This window comes from Sorex fumeus, unplaced genomic scaffold, assembly GCF_029834395.1.
Source record: "Sorex fumeus unplaced genomic scaffold, SorFum_2.1 ptg000197l, whole genome shotgun sequence".
NCBI lineage: Eukaryota > Metazoa > Chordata > Mammalia > Eulipotyphla > Soricidae > Sorex > Sorex fumeus.
Genome location: NW_026606254.1, coordinates 190,256 through 212,186, shown reverse-complemented (window position 1 = coordinate 212,186; position 21,931 = coordinate 190,256). Strand labels below are relative to the sequence as shown.

The 21,931-nt window shown below is 43.5% G+C and overlaps 1 protein-coding gene across 1 annotated transcript; it reads right to left on the bottom strand.

The window, feature by feature from the left end:
* Positions 1 to 4,767: 4,767 nt before the first annotated feature.
* Positions 4,768 to 5,985, bottom strand: LOC130017465 (transmembrane protein 184C-like). Its single transcript, XM_056108169.1, has one exon. It carries the CDS (start codon positions 5,983 to 5,985, stop codon positions 4,768 to 4,770), a length of 1,218 nt encoding a protein of 405 aa, XP_055964144.1.
* Positions 5,986 to 21,931: the final 15,946 nt, after the last annotated feature.

The window sequence follows — 21,931 nt, the reverse complement described above, 5'->3', positions numbered from 1 at the left end:
TGGCCAGCACAAGGAAGTATAAACCATAGTGCTGTCTGGGAATTCTATTAGTTTTGTAAAAATATGGGTAAGCACATTGTTCACCTTATGTTCACCTGCTTTATGCTTTATGAGAAAAACCTGGACTTTGTTGGAATTGTAAATTGGTACCCTCTTTTCTTGCCAAATACCATGAGACTAGAACAATGGACAACCCCTAAGAGCCCTCTTCCTGCAGTGCTCATAGCCCCAGAGTTGTTTCTCCCTTATCCATACCCACAAATGGACCTGTTGACTATCAGGAAAGCAGGAGACTTAGGATTTATGGCTTTGTGCCCACTTCAGGAGGCTCCCCAGGGATGCAGGAAATATCCAGGATCCATGTGCCTTTCTCCTTGAAAGTTATAGGCCAGATAAAGCCAGATCTAGGGTGATTCTCGAATGACCCTGAGAAGTACATAATGAAGTTCCAGGGTTTTCTGCAAATGTGTGAAATGGCATGGACAGTTATAATACTCATCTTAAATCAAAACTTAAAAACAAACAAAAGAGTACTGTACAAAAGTACATAACTTGATTATGTACTTATCTGAGTCTTATAATCATTTCTGGAGAATTCAGAATCCTTTGATAAATAAAATATATTCCACAGCGCAGTGGCAGTCTGTCCTGTAGACTCAGGATGGAATTACAAGCAGCCAACTGCTGCTTGGTGCCTAGACACTGTGAGTTACAGAGTAGGGAAAATAACAAGAAGCAGAGACTGACCCCTTAATTATGCTTTGTTGATCATTATTGAGCAGGAACCAGAGAAAACACCCACAATATCTTTAGAGTGTCAGGGAAGCAATTAGAAAATACACTACCTAAATCCTATGCAAGGTGAACTAATCTTATGGAAAAAAATGTTTCTGCAGGCTGCCCCAGATATACGGAGAAAGTTTCAGAAGATAGGTGTGGGTCTGGAGGTTGTCCTTGGAGAACTATTGAAAGGGGCTTTGGCAATCTATTGCAACAGAGAACAAGAGGGCACAGGAAGAAATAGAGCCCAAGAGTGGTTTTGCATTTGAGGACTTCAACAGAAACTCAAAAGGGATATGCCATTTCTGCCATCAGGACGGGCACTGGAAAAGTGAATGTCCAAATAGGAGAAACTTCTGCAGAGACCCCGTCCATGATAATAACAAGCACTGGTTACAGGACTACCCACCAAGTCCTAGGTCCCAGAAATAGTTGCTCTAGAATCCAACACTGCAAACCACAGGGACAAGAAGTTTGAAGCACAGCATCTACAAAATAGATATATATTTTCAAGGTTAATAATTGTTTTCTTCTCTTGGAAATAGTTCTATGTCTTTCTATAAGGGCAAGGGAGTACTTTATATTTTCTATTTCTTAATATGAGAATATTTGCTCTAATGTTCTTTGGTTTTAGTGAAATGGGATTTAGTTGCCACATGTCTAACCATGTCTGTCACACTAGAGTCTTGAAACCCCAATGATCATTCGACCACCATCATAGAAACTAACCACAGCTTCACCAGAGCTCCAGTTAGGGAACAGGAGTTGTATCCTAGGGGTCCAAAGAAAGACCAGCATCCACATGTCAACAAGAAGTCATTTCAGAAGATGGGCCTTTGGCCCAATCCCTAAAATAAATTTAGGTTAATCACTCCTGACATTAGGAGTTAATGCTTTAGGGGATAAATTAATAATTTAGGGGAATTCTTCAGTAGAAGCTGAGGTGTAGAGTGCTAGGTCACTTTCAATCTCTGCCTATGGACCAGGCAATCAGAACGTAGAATAGGATGGCTTGGGGTGAGACTCGGCAGTAGATAAAAGGAAGCCCCCCTCCCTCTGTCTCTGAGCACACATTCTCTGGACTCTCTCCTCTCTCCATGGATCAGGTCTTTCCTAGACATGGGGCTCAGACCCAGGCAGGGCTCAAGATGCCCTGTAGTGACAAGGCACTGAGCACAGGACTCTCACACACACACACATGAACATGGCCAGAGAGTAGGAAAGCAAGGACTGCATGACAGGAACTGCTGGGATAGAGCTGTGAAGCCCATTTGATGGTACAGAACATAGGATCTAATCTGCCTGGGCAGCTGTGCTGGAGACAGAGGAAAGCTTAGATGAGATAGAGAGCAACGCAGGGACAGGACCCAGGCATTGTTCGTGGGGGGGCAAGTAGACAGCTTGGGACAGGACAGGGAAGTCGTCCACGGGTCCAGAAAGTGTCAGGGACAGGACATGGTTATCATTCACAAGTAAAGGTGAGGCCTGGACATCTAGGGAAGGACCTGGAACCATTTATTTTTCTGTACAAGAAACTAACTTTCAATCTTCTGAGTTTTAGGTGCAAATATTTCATACAATTCTCCCAAACCCACCACCGCTTTCTTGCTAATGAGAGTGCAGCAGGTATGGCATTTGCCATTCTTTAGCTCTTTGGGTCACACTGGCAATGCTCATGGGTTACTCCTGGCACTCTAATTACTCTTGGCAGTTCTCGGGGCACCATACAGGATACTGCAGATCTAAGCCAGGGCGGTCTTGTTCAGGGAAAATTTCCCACCTGCTGTACTATTATTACTATTATTACGCTGGAGCGATAGCACAGCGGGTAGGGCGTTTGCCTTGCATGCAGCCAACATGGCCGACCTGAGTTCGATTCCTCCGCCCCTCTCGGAGAGCCCGGCAAGCTACCGAGAGTATTCGATATGCCAGACACAGTAACAACAAAGTCTCCAATGGAGACGTTACTGGACCCGCTCGAGCAAATCGATGATCAACGGGAGGGCCTGTACTATTATTACAGTAGGGCATTTGTTTTCTACACAGCCAACCCAGATTGGATCCCTGGCAATTTATGTGGTCCCCTAATCACCAATAGGAGTGTTCCCTAAGCGGGGACTGTGGAGTAAGCCCTGAGAAAAGAAGATAAAAAAAGGATAGAATTGGTGAAAAAGAAGAAGGAAAAGAATGGTGGGAGGAAAGGCTAAAAGAAGACAGAATTGAAGGAGAAGGGAATAAGGAAGAATGAAAGAAAGAAATCAAAGAAAGAAAGTTAGAAATAAGGGAAAGAAAAACCAAAAGAAGCAAGTATCAAAAGTAAGAAAGGAAAGAATGGAAGGAAGAGGAGAAGAAGGAAGGAAGGAAGGAAGGAAGGAAGGAAGGAAGGAAGGAAGGAAGAAAATCCAGAAGGAAGGAAAGAAGAAGAAAACTGGAGGATTCCAGGACTGAAGGAAGGGAGGGAAAGAAAGAAATCGGATGGAAGGAAGAAAAAAGAACGAACGTATTAAAAAAAGGGGGTAAATGGAGAGGGGAGTATGGTAGGAGGGAATGAAGAATGGAAGAAAAAGGAAGGTAGAGAAATAAAGGAAGAAATAAAATAGAATAAAAGAAACAAAAGAAAGAAAAAGAAATGGGGAGGAAGTGAGGGAGGAGGGAATAAATGAGTGAAGAAAGAAAGGAAGAAAAATAAAAGGAAGAAAAAGAAACGAGGATGGAAGGAAGGAATGAAGGAAGTAAGGAAAGAAAGAAATGGAAGAGAAAGAAGGAAAGAGTTAAGAACAGAGGTAGGAAGGTGTAGAGAGAGCAAAAAGGAAAGGGAGAAAGGAAAAAGAGAAGAAGGAAGTAAAAGAGAAAGATGAAGGACGTAGGAAGAGGGAAGGAGAGAAAGGGACAGAGGAATAAGAAAAAATAAAGGAAGAAAACAAGAGAAAGAAATAGAAAAGAAAGATGGTATGAAGGAGAAGGAAGGAAGGAAGGGGGAGGAGGAAGAGGAGGGAGGGAAGGAAGGAAGGAAGGAAGGAAGGAAGGAAGGAAGGAAGGAAGGGAAGGGAAGGGAAGGGAAGAGGGAGGGAGGGAGGGAGGGAGGAAGGAAGGAAGGAAGGAAGGAAGGAAGGAAGGAAGGAAGGAAGGGAGGGAGGGAGGGAGGGAAGGAGGGAAGGAGGGAGGAAGGGAGGGAGGGAGAGAGGAAGGGAGGGAAGGAGGGAGGGAAGGACGGGAGGGAAGGAGGGAGCCAAGGATGGAGGGAAGGAGGGAGGGAAGGAACGAACAAAGGAAGGATAGTAGGTGGGGACGTAGCGAGGCAGGGCGGGAGGGAGGGAGGGAAGGAGGGAAGGACGGAGGGAGGGAGGAAGGGAGGGAAGGACTGAGGGAAGGAGTGAAGGAGGGGAGGGAGGGAGGGAGGGAGGGAAGAAGGAAGGAACAAAGGAAGGATAGGAGGAGGGGACCCAGGGAGGGAGGAAGGGAGGGAAGGAGGGAGGGAGGGAGGGAGGGAGGGAGGGAGGGAAGGAGGGAGGGAAGGAGGGAGGGAAGGAAGGAAGGAGGAAAAGAATGAAAGAAACCCCCCCCCTCAGTTCCTGTGGGCAGACACTGGGACACTCCCTGTCTGCCTGTGGGAGTGTGGGAGCCTCACTGGAGGCAGGTCAAGGTGAGCCTAATGAGTCTGTGCAGAACTGGAACTTGTACCTGGACCGACCGTCCTTATGTCTGATGTCTTCTCCATAGATTGGCTGTCCAAGCGATGGTCCTCTGCATTGCTCTAGGATGGGAGGGAGGAAAAAGAATAAAATAAAAAGGAGAAAGGGACAGGGGAGTACAGTAGGAGGAAATGAAGAAGGGAAGAAAGAGGAACACAGAGAAATAAAAAGTATTGAGGAGTACAGCACTGGATGATGGATTATGGATTATGGATTCTGAAGTCTCAGCTTCTTCCATGTGTTCTTGTGTGTCATTTTACATGACTTACGTATATGTAACTGTACTAGGCACATTCTATTCTACCAGGACTTCTTCAAGCTCTTGGTGACTACCAATGTGTGGCAGTGATGTGGAAGAAGTGACTGAAGTGTCTGGTGATGAAGACAACAGGTTGAATTGCTCATCTTCGTCCATTGGAACATTTTTAGTTTTTGGTTTCCCCCTTAACGTTTTGCTAATGTTCTTCGCCTGCTTAGAAATGTCACTTTTGATGTCAGAGACATCCCATATTTCTAGGAACAAAGAGCAACATGTTCCTCGTTCTTCGTCTCCCATATAAGGGGCATAAGAGAAGGTGTAGTGGTGGACTATGGCGGCAATGAACATTTCTATGCAGATGATAAAGTCCTGCAGCCCCGTGGCCACTGTCTCTTCTGTCTGCCACTCCCAGGTGGAGTTCTGGGAAATTACACCAAATTTCACCAGCAAAGCAATCAACACTGCTTGCCAGAATGTGACAAAAACGACAAGCTTCACACAAAGGAACTTTCCTATTGCCTGGATGGGCCTCAGCTCCTCTTTCAGGGCTTTATGAAATATCAGGAGGCTATACATGGCAAAGAACTGGGACACGTTGTTGATGATGACCAAATACATCCAGGCTCTGTGCAAGCTGAAGGTTCCTTCACTGTACACCTTGAATATCTCACAGATCACGGCGGCGTAGGTGGTGATCAGTCTGATGACGATGTACTGCAGCACTCCCAGCTTGCACCGGTACAGCAACACCTCTCCCACGGGGCAGGGCGGGCAGCAGCAGAAGGGTATGGGGGGCTGCGTCTTCTCTTTGCCTTGCATCATAGCTTCCAGGTTGGGGTACTGGCTCTTCAAGTAGTTGAATAGGAAGTTCATAAAGTTGTAGAGGACATACGCTTCGTAACACTCCCGCATGGTGTCCACGTAGATGGCGATGGACGGATACTTAAGAGCCACCCAGCTGTCTATGCTGTACACGGGCACCATCCAGAGGATCCTCATGATGGGTTTCTGAAGCTCGGGCCTCGTGTAGTGCACCAAGTGCTGCAGAATCTCCCAGAAGGTCACGGGGATGGTGAACAGCACGAAGATCCCGGCGATAAACCACGCCTTGGTGTGGATACTGACTTCCAGCTTCTGCAGGTGCCACACACCCAGGGGGATGGTCACGACCACGGCCAGCAGATAGAGGGTCAGCACTAAGGGTCGGATCCAACGCCTCCAGTTCTTAAGTTTAGGCACGCACGTGTCGAGCATTTCTCAAAGGCTGAAGGCAAAGAGCGCAGAAAGTCTCTGAGGCCCCTGCGCTGAGGTCCAAGGTTATAGGTGGATGCGCATTCCATGTAACAAAGCAGCAGTGTGACATCAGGGGTACCGCTGGGCGCCGCCCCCGCTGTACCACTGACGGCCGCCGGGGGCGCTGCGGGCAGCATCCTCGCTGCTTGCCTGCATCTGGCCCCTTACAAAGTCCTGGGACCCCTGGCGCGACCCCTTGCCCCTGAACCCCTGCACTCTGTCTGGCCTCTAAAGGAGAGCAGTGGCCTACATTGAGATGGTCCCGGCCCCTTCTCTCGGGGCCAACCTTCCACCCTGGCTCTCCTGGTCCAATCTTGCTGATGATGTACAGGGGTGAGGCCCAAGAGGGTCCTTCACTCCCTGGGAACTCCCCGGACTGTTTGTAGACTCTGGAGCTGCTTCTGCAGGGCTCTAAGGAAATCTGCCTGTAGCCGCAAACCCCGAGTCCAGTTCATCAGAGCAGAGCGCCCTGGTTGCCTCATTCCCGGGCAGATCTGCTTTCCCGGCCTCAGGTTTTTGTGGAATCATCTACTACATACAGTGTTCCTGTCTCATTAAGCACATTAAGCAATTAAATAAGTGGAGGGAGTTAATCCTTCCCCTAATGCTGATCATCCTGGCATTCTTAATGATCGTGGTATGTCCTGAATGTGTGATCGCTGCAGAAGCCTAGTTTGGAACATAAAACCCAGCAACAATCCAATATAAATACTGATTTCAAGGGCTGGATTGTTAGAACAGCAAAAGTGTTCTTGCCTTGTAGATAGCTGACCTGGCTTAGATCCCCGATACACAGTATGGCTGCTCTGACCTCCACCAGGAATGAGGCCTGATCATATGGATTGCAGTACACCCAGAGCACTTTCAGATGGGACAAAAAAAAAAAAAACACTGATTTTGTTCTCCAAAGCTCATAATGAATGCTGATAAAATGTAACAAGATTGAAAAGATTTCAAAAATTTATCCTCTGAAAAACCTGGCTTAAAATAGAAATTAGGAAAAGACAGATGTTGGAAAAGCATCAATACCCTTGTAAGTTAAACAGTAAACTTCCAAAGAAGCATAGGCATGTGGAATACAAAATTCAAATCAGCATTTTTAGTTGCATAAACATGTGAAACAAATTAGTGCGATTAATGCAGTCTCTTCAGGAAAAAAAAACTTATAAATGCACTTCTAGTGAGGTGTAGAGATATATCACAGGGGTTAAGAGACTGGCCTTGCACACGTCCAACCCTAGTTTGACCCCCAGCACCACATATGGCCCCCAGAAATGCCAGCAGCAACACGCACAGACTGAGGCAGGAGTAGTCAATAAGTACCACCAGGGACTTGTGGACTCTCTGAGCCCAAAGGGCAAGTCTTCAAATAGATCCCCAAAGTTTCTACCCTTAAAAGCTAGAGAAAGGGCTGGGCGTGAGCTACACAAGATGGAAGGCATGACTTGTATGGGCACGGCCTGGGCTTAATCCTTAACAACCACATGGTGCCCAGCACCATCCAGAGGCCCTGAGTACTACAGGAGTGACTCTGGAGAATTTCTGAGGAGAACCCAGCAAAAGTAAGAAAGTAGGCCATGAAGAACTACCATATCAAAAGTAGATGAAGGAAATAAGAAATAAAGACATGATTCAGCTGACACAGAATATATAATTTTGAAATATTAACACAACTGAGAAATCTCAAGACAGACTCACCGAGAACAACAGAAACTTATCTCCTACCCTGTCAGATGAGAACTAGAAACTCATCTCATACACTGTCAGACTACAGTTACAACTGAAAATCTTACCTAAGGGCTCTGGTTTAACTGTAACTCTCCAATTCCATAACAGTTAAAGAATGTTACAAACCTAAACCCAGTAACAAAATCTCCTTCAATCCCTACCTACTCTATGTAATAGACATAAAGGCTATACAAGTAAGCATCATATGAATAAATTACTTTCAAAAAATAGCTTCCATATTCAACCTGATTTCAAACTCTTTGTGAAAATAAGAAACAGGCACAAGTTTACAGCATTTCAAGATACAAAAAGTTATTAAATATGTATGCTTCTATGCATAATACTGCAATTACCTAGCAAGGGTTGTGGTGGCATAGTGAAGGGATGGACTAAAAGTATAACATGGTTCTGGAGGTGGGAACATGGCAATTGTTGGCCAGGGAACTGTTCTAACTGTTTGTCAAACCCATAGCTGGTATTAAAACTATTATAAGCACATCACCTAAAATGTCATATTTTTTTAAAATTTCACTAGTGTTCCCCACTTTTAATTTTCTCAAAACTATGCTCCAGCAATAACCACTTTACTTACCTCTTAATAAATACTTAGTTTTCATTTTTACAGAAACAGACACAGGGAAAGTTCATTTGCTATTACAATTACAAAGGAGCAGTTTATCTTAAACCCAATTTTGTAAGTTCAGAGAGATATAACAAGAGTAAAACTGTGTAGCTGAACACAGTTTTATCTCCAGCTCCATATATGGTCCCCCTGAGCACTGCCTGGAGTGATCCCTGAGCACAGAGCCAGCAATTAGCCCTAAGCACCACCAGGTGTGACCCAACCCCCGCTCCCCACTCCTACCACCAACACCTCATTATGTAAAAAGCCAAATCCATACACATGACTAGTCTCAGTGCTCATAAACAAAGAAAGGGGAAAATATTAGTACCAAGGGCTCCTGGGTGGAGAAGTCAATAAAGCACAAGCAAGTCAAATGGGAACAAACAGAAAGCCTGGAGACAGAGCTGGACCTTGAGAAAGCAGGAAGGACAGCAGCCCGGAGCAGGTGACACAGTAACCCCAGGTCATGGCATGGCCAGAGACTTGCAGACACCTCCCTCCTCTGGGCACATCATTAAGCACTGACCCCTTTAACACTTCCACAAGAAGAAAACATCCGACCCCATCAAAAATGGGGCGAGGAAATGAATAGAAACTTTCTCAAAGAAGAAATTCGAATGGCTAAAAGGCACATGAGAAAATGCTCTACACCATTAATCATCAGGAAGATGCAGATCAAAATAACAATGAGATATCATTTCACACCACAGAGACTGGCCCACATCCAAAAGAACAAAAGCAACCGGTGTTGGCGCAGATGTGGAGAGAAAGGAACCCTCCTTCACTTCTGGTGGGAATGTCAACTGGTTCAACTCTTTTCAAAAACAGTATGGACGATTCTCCAAAAATTAGAAATTGAACTCCCATTGGACCCAGCAATACCACTCCTGGGAATATATCCCAGAGAGGCAAAAACGTATATCAAAGTGACATCTGCACTTGTTTGTTCATTGCAGCGCTGTTTACAATAGCTAGAACCTGGAAAAAACCTGAGTGCCCGAAAACAGATGACTGGTTAAAGAAACTTTGGTACATCTACACAATGGAGTACTGTGTAGCTATTAGAAAAGATGAAGTCATGAAATTTACATACAAGTGGTACTACATGGAAAGTATCATGTTAAGCGAAATAAGTCAGAAAGAGAGGGACAGACATAGAAAAACTGCATTCATCTGGGGAACATAAAGTAGCAAAATAAGAGACTAACACCCAAGAATAGCTGAGATAAGGACCAGGAGGTTTACTCCATGGCTTGGTGGCCAGTCACACATGTTGTGGGTAAAAGTCAGCTCAGATAGAGAAGGGAGCACCAAATATAGGGTGTTGGGAGGATCCTCCCAGGATGGAAGATGCGTGCTAAGAGTAGACTATAGACTGAACATGATTGCCACTCAATGCCTCTTTTCCAAACCACAGCACCCAAAAGGAGAGAGAGAACAAAAGGGAATGCCCTGCCACAGAGGCAGGGTGGTATGGGGGGTAGGGGAGTGGGAGGGATACTGGAATAAGTGGTGGTGAAGAATGGGCACTGGTGGAAGGATGGGTATTCGATCATTGTATAACTGAAACCCAAGCACAAAAATGTGTAAGTCTACAACTGCACCTCATGGTGTTTCACTAATACAAATTAAAAAGACCCCAAAAACTGTGTTTTTCAGAAATTTTGACACATGGTCAATCCTAAACATATGCTACCAAGTGAATAAACCAGCAAGAAACAGAAATGCTATGTTGATTCAGCCTAGACAGGTACTCTAATGAGTTGGAATCTTGAAGACAGAATGAAGAGTTGCAGGTTCCTGGTGAGAAGAGGGAGGAGCGTGTGCGTTATTTACAGAGCAGTCTCCACCTGGAAGAGGCAAGGGGAGAGGAAGATGGAAGGCAGAACACTAAAAATTTCTCAGGTACAGCAGTGAGTAGGGAAACAGTGAGAAGTACAGCTCCAAGCAGAATTCCAGCAACAAAGCTCCATCCTGATAACCAGGTTGCACTGAAGGAATGTGCAGCAGCATCGTGCTAATGAAAACAGTATCTCAGAACCCGTTCAACTCTCCTAATCTGACTCAAATTTCCACACGAGTTTCTTGTCAAAAATAGTTTTAAAAAGCACCTCATGGCCCAAATGAGCAACTACCTGAGAGCGGACACCTGCGGTTTTACAAGTGTTCTAGAAGTGAGACTTGAATTGTAAACCAGGATCTGCACCAACGCAGGGACCCTTCCCCCCAGGTATACCCGTGGCAGGGGTCATGGCCTCTTGGGTTGCTGCAGATCATGCATATGACAATTAATTTCCCTTTCATGCTGCACTGGACCCATATCTCAGCCTCCTTTACAGAACTCTTATGACTGAAGCCTGGCTACCCCAGCGGCATTAAGCCAGTAGTCTGCCATTCTATTCCAAGCAAAATTCAACAAAATAACTGTGAACACAAGAATCTGTACAAACCTAATTTAAAAGAAAATATTGCCTGGATCAGTGTTAGAGGTCACACAGAATTCGCACAGGAGCACCAACGTACTATACTTGAAAGAGGAAGATACTATACTTGAAGGGGGAAGAAGAGAACACTATTGATCAAGCTGAAGCCTCAACAGGGAATACCCACATTAAGAATCTCTCTGATAAAGAATTCTGAGGTGAAGCTAAGAGGATGTTATTGAGCTCAAAGAAACAGTGGAATGGACATCCAATAAAATAGAGAGGATATGAAAGAAATGGTGGAAGGGGCAGTCAATACAATACAGAAAGAAATGAGAGCATAAATTTTTTAAAAAGCTACAAATAGAATTGTCACTAATAAAAAATTTGGTAGATGAAATAAAAAACTCAGGGGATGCCCTCAACAGTAGAATGACAACGGCTAAAGACAGAATCGGTGAGCTTGAAGATGTGCTCCGGAAAACATAAAGGCAACAACAGAATATGGTAAAAGACTTCAAAATAGCTCAATGGTGAGTAAGAGATATATGAAATGAGTTCAAGAGGCATAACATAAAATCATCTGAGTACCAGAACAGGGAGGCAAGCCCAATTACTACCAATATTGGTAGTAACTGTTAAATACATCACTACTGAGAAGTTCCCAGAGCTGGAGAATGCAGGCTTCCAGATCCAAGAAGCCCGAAGGGTACCAGCTAAAAAAGACCCTAATAAAACGAATCAAAGAAATATAATGAGAACGACAAATAGCAAAGATAGAGACACAATACTGAAAGCAGCAAGATCAAAGAAGAAATCACATACAAAGGAGTACTTTTTAGATTTTCAGCAGACTTATCAGATGAAACGCTCCGGGTCCAAAGATATTGGAATATAGTTTAAAAAAAAACTCAATGAAATGATTTCCTCAGAATACTGTATCCAGCTAGACTCTCATTCAGATTTGAATGATATACTACTTCATGAATTAATAACAGCTCAGGAATTTTGTAGATTTAAACCTTAAATGAAAAACTGAAGGGGCTAGTGTAACACAAAATAAAACCCCAAAATAAAACAATCTTCTACAGAATGTTGGCACAAAACCCAATGAAAATATTCTCTCTTATCGTCAATGGTTTAAGTGCACCAATAAAGAGTCACAGAGTTGAAAAATGGATTAAAAATCTAAATCTATCATTCTGCTGTCTATAAGAAAAACACAAACAGTCATAGCAAAAATAGACTCAAGGTCAAGGAAGGAAAACGAACTTTCAAGCAACCAATTTCTTCAAAAAAGCCAGGGTAGCCATACTAGCATCTGACAACATAAATTTTAGGATGAAAAAGATAAGAAGTGACAATAAAGGCCATTTCACAGTCGCTATCACCCCATTGTTCATCAATTTGCTCGAGCGGTCCCAGTAACATCTCCATTCATCCCTGTCACATGCTAGTGTAGCCCGATGACATATTGGGGGCTCTTTCAGGGTCAGAGGAATGAGAACCATCATTGTTATTGTTTTTGGCATATTGACTATGCCACAGGTGGCTTGCCAGGCTCTGCCATACGGGATACTCTCAGTAGCTTGCCAGGCTCTCCAAGAGCAATGGATGCTTTTGGGACAGCCTCTAATCACCTTTACAGGTGTTTCCAGTCAGTAATATATGCGAGAATGATACTCTCAGTAGCCTGTTGGGTTCTCTGAGAGCAAGAGCTTGAGAATAAGAGGTTGCAAGGCCACAAATGTGGCCGCACACTTCCGGGAGCTGGGTTTTATTTTATTTATTTATTTATTTATTTAATTTCACAATAATCAAGAAATATGTACATCAGGAAGAAATTACACTCCTAAGTTTATACATGCCCAAGAGGGGTCAGCAAAATGCTTAAAACTTCAAGGAGGACATTGTTAGCAACACAATAGTAGTCAGAAAATTCAGCACTGCTTTATCACCTCTTGATAGATCAATGAGACTAAAACTAAAAAGGAACTACTGGTGCTGACGGAAGAAATGGAAGAGAGAGGGCTAGTAGATATTCACAGGGCTTTTAATCCCCCAAAAGCAGAATACACATTCTTCTCCAATGCACAGGGAACATTTTCCAAGATTCCTGAGTGCAGAGACAGGAATAACCCCTGTGCATCGCCATGTGTGACCCCCCAAAAATGAAATCTAAATTAGCTAGAATGCTACTAGGATGAACTTCAGAATAAGAAGAATCACCAAGGAGAGAGAAAACCATTAATAATCACAAAGAACTGATCACCAAAATGCAACCTATGTATGCATATGTATATATATATATATAACCACAAATATATTATCTCAATATGAGTAAAATTTGATGGAAGAGAAAAATACTTTAATATCCAGAGCTGACACTTGAACCATCTTAGTAATCTCCAGAACCAGTGAACAAAACTAGTGGCCCAAATCGTTGTTTCTCACCCTTTCACTGACTACAACTCCCTTCGGGCCTTGTTTCTTCTTGTGGCACCCCGTTCTATCAGTTGGTATTCTAACCTTGTCACAAGACTAGAGGCAAAAATCACCCATTTATAGATTTAAACCTGTGTTCCCCTTGTAACATCCTGGAGGGCCCCTAGGAGTTATTTGATCTCTTGTTGAGTAATGCTGGTCTACAAAGTTCTATCATCTACTCAATCTGCTTAACAATTGTGGAATATACATATACATATACATATACATGTACATGTACATGTACATATACATATACATATACATATACATATACTCGTTTACATGTATTATACTGCTCTCACCAAGCAAGGGATGTAGGGTGGGGGGAATGAAGCGACAGACTAGAAGTATCATTTGAGGTGGGGACTGGGCAGTGGCTTCCAGGGAAGTGTTCTATCCATTAAAACCATAAATGGTATTTACACTATTATAAGCATATCACCTGAATTATCATAATAATTTTTAATTGGCTAGTGTTCCCCACATTTAATTTTCTCAAAACTAAGTTCCAGAGGGGCCGCCGCGGGCCCTCGCGGCCGCCGTACTTGGGTGCGTCCGCGCATGCGCCCTGAGCCGCGTCTCGGCCAGGCTAGGCGGGTCAGCACCGAGCGCGCCGCACCAGCTCTGCAGCAGGCACCCAACTGGGCCACCGTCCGGGTTGTTCTGCTGGGGTCCGTCACCTCCTCCTAAGGATGCATCCCGACTTATCTCCACACTTGCACAACTGAAGAGTGCAACATCTTGATAAGCTTGCTTGAGGAATGTCACAAAAATCACGGCTCTCTGAAATGTTTTGGTCATTGCAATGATCTTGATTGAGAGATGAGAAAAATGCTTGAAGAAGGAGCAGAGGCATGGTAATACAATGCGAAAGAGACTATTTAATTCCCCAGAGGATTCTGAAAAATAAATTGTATTTTCACTGGATGCCTTGGCTGAGAGAAGACCTAAAGCCTCTTGGTTGACAGCTGAAAGAATCCTCTCATTTGGTCTCTAGAACCCTTTGCTGATCCGTAGACACAAGGCATGGAAAGATCCAGAAAAGCCTGGATTCTGACAATGTTTGCAGAGCCTTCAGTTCTCACCAGCAAACTTGACTTCCCACTTTCCCCCTTTCTCTCCACCAGGGAACACTGGAGTAACTTCTCTCCCTCAATAAAAGAACTGATTTTAATCATAAAACACACACACACACACACACACAAACACTATGTTCCAGCAGCATCCCTTTTACTTACCTCTTAAGAAATAATTTGCGTTTTTAAATAAATGGACCCAAGAAAAGTTCATTTGTTAATGGTCATACAATGACTAAATAGCAGTTTATCTTAAACCCGATTTTGTGTGATCAAAGAGATAGAACCAGGATAAGGCTGTGTAGCTGACCCCAGTTTGTTCTCCAGCTCCACATATGGTAGCCCAGAGTACTTCCTGCTTCCTGGAGTGATCCTTGAGCCCAGAGCCAGCAGTAAGCCCTATGCACCACCGGATGTAGTCCAACCCCCCTTTTCACTCCTGCCACCACCACCTTATTATGTATAAACCCAAATCCATACACATTACTAGCCTCAGTGCTCATAAACAAAGAGAGAGGGGAAAATATTAGACCCAAGGGCTCCTAGGTGAAGAAGTCAATAAAGCACAAGTAAGTCAAAAGGGAACAAACAAAAAGCCTGGAGTCAGAGCTGGACCCTCACAAAGCCAATGGGAAAGACAGCAGCCTGGGAGCAAGTGACACAGTACTTCCAGGTCACGGCATGACAGAGAATTGCAGGCACCTCCTTCCTGACACATGTCCACGACTTGATGTCCAGACACACCATTAAGTACTGACCCTGTTGACTCCCACATAAGGAAGGTTTATTTGGTAGAATACATACCAGACTGGCTACACACTGTGACACCATATCTGTCAGTGTTTCTGCATCTCCTCTAAATACGGACCCTTCTGGTCTGGCTTCCTTCCAGGACCCATATCTCCCAAATACAAAATAATGATAATAATAGCGGTAATTTAAAATGAAATTCTAAAGACAAAAATTAGAATAAGACTCCCATATAGTACAGCTGTTTGGCTCCAGGGTAGTTGCCCAAAAGACTGAAAAGAGTCAAAAATAGATATTACAACCAAGCACACAGCATTATTCACAATAGCACAAGCATAGAAGAAGCAACGCACAAGTGTCTAGCGGTAGAAGAGGAAGTAGCAGAATGCTGTATAGACATAAAACAGAGCACTACTGAGCTTCTCAGAAAATTCTGACACATGGTAAACACTAAAGACATACTGCCAAGTGAACAAATCAGTGAGAAACAGAGAAACACATATTGAATCAGCTTAGACAGGAACTCTAATAAGTAGCTGGAATCTTAGAAACAGAACAGAGTTGTGGTTGCAGGTTCCTGGAGAGAAGAGGGGAAAGCATGTGCATTATTTACAGAGCAGTCTCTGCCCTGCAGAAGGAAGGGGAGAGGAAGATGAAAGGCAGTTGGTTGCACGACATCATCACTGTAGTTAGCATCGCTGCACACGTAAGAACAAAGATGCCAATTTTTTTTGGCTTTTTGGATCACATCTGGTGATACTCAGGGGTTATTCCTGGCTTTACACTCAGGAATTACTCCTGGTGGTGCTCCAGGGGACCATATGGGATGCTGGGAATCCAACCCGGGTCGGTCGCGTGCAAGGCAAATGCTGTACCCACTGTGCTATCGCTCCAGCCCCTGAAGATGTCAATTTTATCTTTTATATATGTCACAATACAAACCTTTTTAAAGCTTGGGAAGTAGATCGGTGATATAGTGAAAAGGAATTAATTTCTGCAGGGATCTCTTCCGGAGACAAAATAAAGAGGCGGAGTGGAGGACTAATTGGCTTATTCTGTGTAGAAAAACATGTGAAGCCAGGGATGAGTAAAATTATTAAAGACAAAAGTACAGTGCATAAATACGTATTTATGGCACATATAATAGACAATACAGGATTGAATATCTCCAAATAGAAAAGAAAGAAAATTAGAAAAGATTGAAAGGTTAGAAGACATTCCTGACGAATTTATTACTGTTATCATAAACTACCACCAGGAATGGTCCAAAACCAGTAAAAAATAGTAACCATCTACTCAGAAGTCTGCTTTTGTGTCACCCCACTAAATTTGAATATTTGAGAAAACCATCATTTTCTCAAATCACAGCTGCTGTTCGGTTGTCTTGTGAAGGAGTCTGAATGTGGACTTGGCCGATTTCACCAGCAAGGTGAGCTCAGTCCTCTGAGATAAACATTTCTGTCTGATGCAAGCTAAAAGAAATCTGTTCTATATTCACAAACAGACATGGGTGAATACATTTGTCTACGCAAACTGTTAAGTCAGAGGCTAGAATACATATAAAGCATATGATTACAAGTTTAAATATAGCAACAATGTTAGAATAATTTAAAAAGTAATTACTATATTGAGATCTTGGGCCTCATATCTGGTTGAATCACTTACTTGTACTAGATTATTTTGTACATTATATTAGCTTCTGAGTACAGATTTTTTCCTGAATGGTGGACATTTTAATTTTACAATAGTACCCTTTTCCTCAAAGTATTTCATTGAATATTATTTTCATGATACTATCTCACTGCTTTTTATAGTTGCTTATCAGATTAAAGATTGTTTCTTTGTAAACTGCTGTTTGTTTCATCATTCATTCATTCATTCATTCATCATTCTGTTTTTCGTCGATTGCCTCGAGCAGGCCCCAGTAACATCTTTCATCCTAGCCCTGAGATTATATTCAAGGCTCTTTAGAAGAATGAGACCCATCAATGTTACCGGTATTTGGCATATTTGGTACGCCACGGGGAGTTTGCCAGACTCTGCCCTGTGGGCAGGCTACATTCAATAGCCTGCAAATTTGTCCAAAGTAGGAATGAGATAATAAGATGTCATAAAAAGATGTCCTGATAAGATGTCGCACGGCCGCAAATGCGGCCACGCGGTTCCGGGAGCTGAATTTTATAGTCTCTGAGTCTTGGCCGTTGATGGGATTACACGGCACCAGGGGGCCATGTGGTGGGCGTGACACCCGCCTACTGGAATTTGGAGGATCTGGGTGGAGGATGCTCGACTCCAATCTGAGTAGGCTTGGAGATCTCGGCCCTGGAACCCGCGTGGCTTTGTCCCTCTGCCAGTACCTTCATGTGTGCGGAGAGTGGTCTCAGCATGGTGGTGGCTGGTCCTGGAGGTCTTCGGCTGCCGGAGCCCTGGTCGGGGCGGGAAGGAAAGCTCAACCCACTCCCCTCTAAGGGACCCCGGCGAGGAACAGCCAGGTGCAGGGGCAGGAGACTGCACTGGTCTCGTCCGGGAGCTGGATTTTATAGTCTCTGAGTCTTGGCCGTTGATGGGATTACACGGCACCAGGGGGCCATGTGGTGGGTGTGACCCCCGCCTACTGGAATTTGGAGGATCTGGGTGGAGGATGCTCGACTCCAATCCGAGTAGGCTTGGAGATCTCGGCCCCGGAACCCGCGTGGCTTTGTCACTCTGCCAGTGTGTTTAGTGAATGGATATTACTATGTCGAATGGTCTTTCTGCATAGAAACTGTGAACATAAAACTGACTTGTCAAAATGAACTCTGCAGACAATAAACTTCACTTTGCTAGAAGATTCACTTTGTCTTGATTTATATAGAGATGGTTTGAAATGTAAATTCAAAGGAACGAGATGTAATTTTTCTTTTCCAGTATTGTCTTTGTAATTTTTAAACTTTGAATCTCTATATTATTATATTGGTGTAGTAAATGAGTTAAAATGTGAATGGAAAAGATAAGAACAAAAGATGAAAACAAAAAAATAATAAATGACAGTATCCTGAACCTTATGGTCTATATATACTATTTTACTTAAAATTAATTACCTAAGAAAATTATTAGCATAAAAACGTAATCCACATATTGAGGTCCTACAGTATTTTAAATTTTATTTTTATAAAGTTGTTCACAATAATTGATTACATTTAATATTTGAACATCAATTTCACCACCATTACACCTTCCCATAGCCATATTTCAAGTGTTTCCATCCCAAACCCCAAACCCTGCCCCCAAAGCAGAACCTAAGTAATTTATTTTGTATTTCTTGTTATGAATAATCCACTAAAAATGATCCAAAAAAGTTTTCTTAGAAAAAAATGTGTGAAGATTTTTGTATTTCACCCAGGAGCCATTAACACCTTCTATTAGAGATTAGTAGCATGTTGTTAAAGGTTGAGACTTGTGTGCTGATATATTATATATGTATATATATATATATCCTACAGTATTTTGTGTAATCTTGATGCTTCCAAAGGAAAATAATATTTGACTGTGATATTTAGATCTCCTATATTTCTCTTATTCTTCTTAATTCTTTTTATACCTTTGTCAGCTGAATTTTTGTTTTGTTTCCTCTATACTTCTAATTTCCCTGTATTTTTCTTTTAAGAGATATCTATTTCCTTTTATAGGTCCCTAGCCTGGACTGACCAAACCCTACTTCTTTACATGACATGGTCTTTTAGACTATAGAAAGAACTGGTCAGGCAGCAGGTCACCGGAGATCTTTCCAGACCTCTTACTGAGCCAATTCTACTGGGGCACTTCAGACAGAACAGAACAGACGTGCCATCTCTGCCCACTCCAGAAAAAACCCCTGCGTCCACGAGTTTCTAGAAGCAAAACCCAGGTATGCCGATTCCAGGACTAAGACTCCAGGCCACATGGCAGTAGCTGAGACGGGCTGACCCTCCCAGTCTCCGTGCCCGCTTGGGATCCTGGCTGTCATGCCCAGGATCTGCCTCCAGGCGCCATCTCAGTGCATCAACAGTCTTGATTCAGAGACTCCCAAATAAATCTCAAAATGTATTAGCTCCCTACAGAGATGTCTCTGGACCCAACCATTTACAATTTTAGAATTCCAGAAGTGTGTGGTTGCTTTTGTGATCATGTGACCTCTCGTGTTATTCATAATAAGCAACAGAAAATAAAGTATCTAGCATCTGCCCCTGGCTGGCAGGCTTGAATGGTGGTGGAAAAATTCAAGCAAACCATAATGTTGAAAAGTAGAGAGTGTGGGAGAAATTGTCATAGAGGCATGGGGGCGGTGGGGGGTTGAGATGGGAGGGGAATACTGGGGACATTGGTGGTGGAAAATGTGCGCTGGTGGAGAGATGGGTATTCGATCATTGTATGACCGAAACTCAAACGTGAAAGCTTTGTAACTGTAGCTCACAGTGATTCAATTAAAAAAAAAAACTGGTCAGAAACTTAAGAAACTGAGACATAACATTTCTGCTCTCAAGTACATTTCAACCCCTAGTAAGCTGTGTAATTTCATAGACTTTTTAACAAAGGATATATGGACCACACAGCACTTTTAAGTTATACAACTCAGCTTTATTTAAAGGAAATCACACAAGTGTGTCCAATTAATTCTCAGTAACATTAAAATTTATAACAGATTCCACACATATTATTCTGGGTGCATATTTTGAAAGTAATAAATTCAAACAATAATCATAGCTTACCTATGTGACAAATTTAAATGTAAATGGTAAAACTAAAACAAGTAGGTAAAACAATTAGCTAAAACAAGAGGTAGGCTCATGTAAGACCAGGCTCCAGAGATTCATAAATAAATCTCAAGAGAACAACAAGACACAAAGGATATTTTTTCCAGACACTCACACATGATTGAGATGTCCATGGTACCCTGGAAGAGGGGTGGGTCCTGGGCTGACCCACCCAAACAGAATCCTGGCCCGCACTTGCTCCCACACTTCAAAATAGCCACCATGCTCCCTACGGGACTCCATTGTCTTGGGACTCAACCTCATAGAGAAATTAGTCTGCTGAAAAACTCAAGTATGTGGGTTTTGTGACTGAGATATTCCAGGCTTTCTCAGAGTCAGGATGGGCTACTTCTGCCCCGCTTCCTGTACTTCCATAAGCCCCAGAAGTCACTTACACACACTAAAGCCACCACCCCATTAAAAATTTAACTCCAGCTGCACCACCCTATTAAAAATTCCGGACTTCCTGGAGTGAACAGCCGTGAATGCGAATGACATCTCAAACTCCACAACACAGATAAACAAGTAGTAGCCCATCAGATTGGATGGGACGTAACAAAGAAGGCAATCAATCTCAATTAATAAAACATAAACATAAAAGACTTAAGCTGAAACAACATCTTAATAATCTCTCATACAAGGACTTAATGTCTCCATGGTGAGATACAACAATTTATACTAATTTTCTGCTAAAGAAATATTTGTTGAGATTCCCGCCTGAAGCCCAGTGGGGAGAGTGCCCGTCCAGCTCCGCGGGACTGCCCACCAGTCCGTCGGCCCCTCCCCTCCAGGTGGGTAGGGGGCGTCCAGCCAGGAAGTGCTCCTGCCCCCCAGCTGCACCTCAGATTCCCACCTGAAGCCCAGCGGGGATACTGTCGATGACCCTTCCTCCATTCCAGGATCCTGGGTGGGAGTCGCCTGGGACGGGCTAGGGGCGTGGCCACCAGGAAAGGGGAATGGCCTCTTAAAAGTAGGCGTGGCCTTCTCCTCTGCAGGCGGCCACTAACTCGGCCGCAGTTATATCACTAACATCAAGCACTCAGGACTTTCATCCCACAACTTGCCCCCTAATACCAACCAAAAATTTCCCTCCTCTTTTACTACAATCCAACAACATCCCACTCGCCTACTCAATTTCCAACAAAGACCTGTCTGAAAATAGCTGTATAAGCTCAGTACCAAATAGCACCTCCTCCAAAAGTTTCACTCAATGTCGGTTATAAAACAAAGAATAACGCCTGATTGAGAAGAAGGTCAAACTCAGAAACGTAGAAGGGTGCCTACCATCGACAAAACCTTATCCAAAATCCTTTCCCACTATAAGATGGAACAGTATAATCTGCGCCGGACGGGAACCGAGGCCCATTGTTCGGCAACAAAACTGAACGGCTCCTGGCAGTCTCTCCTCATCCAACCAGGTACAGCCTGCCCCCACGGCTTGGGACTCCCCCAGGGAATGTGCAGCTAGCTCAATGCCCTAGAATTGCCAGTTTTCCCCCTTGAACTGCGCGGGACGGGAACTGAGGCAACATCACATCCCGCGGCAACAAAGCTGAACGGATCCTGGAACTCTCTCCTCACTCAACCAGAATGGCCAGAATAGTGACAGTGAACGTGAAGGACTAAAGCACACTGGTCACAATGGTAAAGCAATGCAAAAGCCCACCAAACTTTCTTATTGAAGAGGCTAGCCCAGAAAACACCAACAGTATTGCAGTGTTAGACAACCTCTCTGACAAGGAATTCAGAAGGGAGCTACTTAGGATGCTTAGGGAACTAAAAGAAACAATGGAAAGCAATGCCAATAAAAGACAAGAGGATTTGAAGGCAGAAATGAGAAAAATGCGATCGGAAATGTCGTACCTGAAAAACCTGGTAGGCAAATTGAAAACCTCAGTGGAAGGCCTAAGAAGCAGAGTAACAGCTGCTGAGAACAGAATCAGTGAGCTCGAAGATCAAGTTCAGAGACTCGCCAGAAAAGAGCAGAAAATGGAAAAGAGACTCACAGTTCGGGAACAGATGGCAAGAGAAGATCATGATAAAGCT

What these genes read in the sequence shown, in the direction of transcription:
- LOC130017465 (XM_056108169.1), bottom strand. Translation starts at nt 5,985, where the DNA reads ATGCTCGACACGTGCGTGCCTAAACTTAAGAACTGGAGGCGTTGGATC.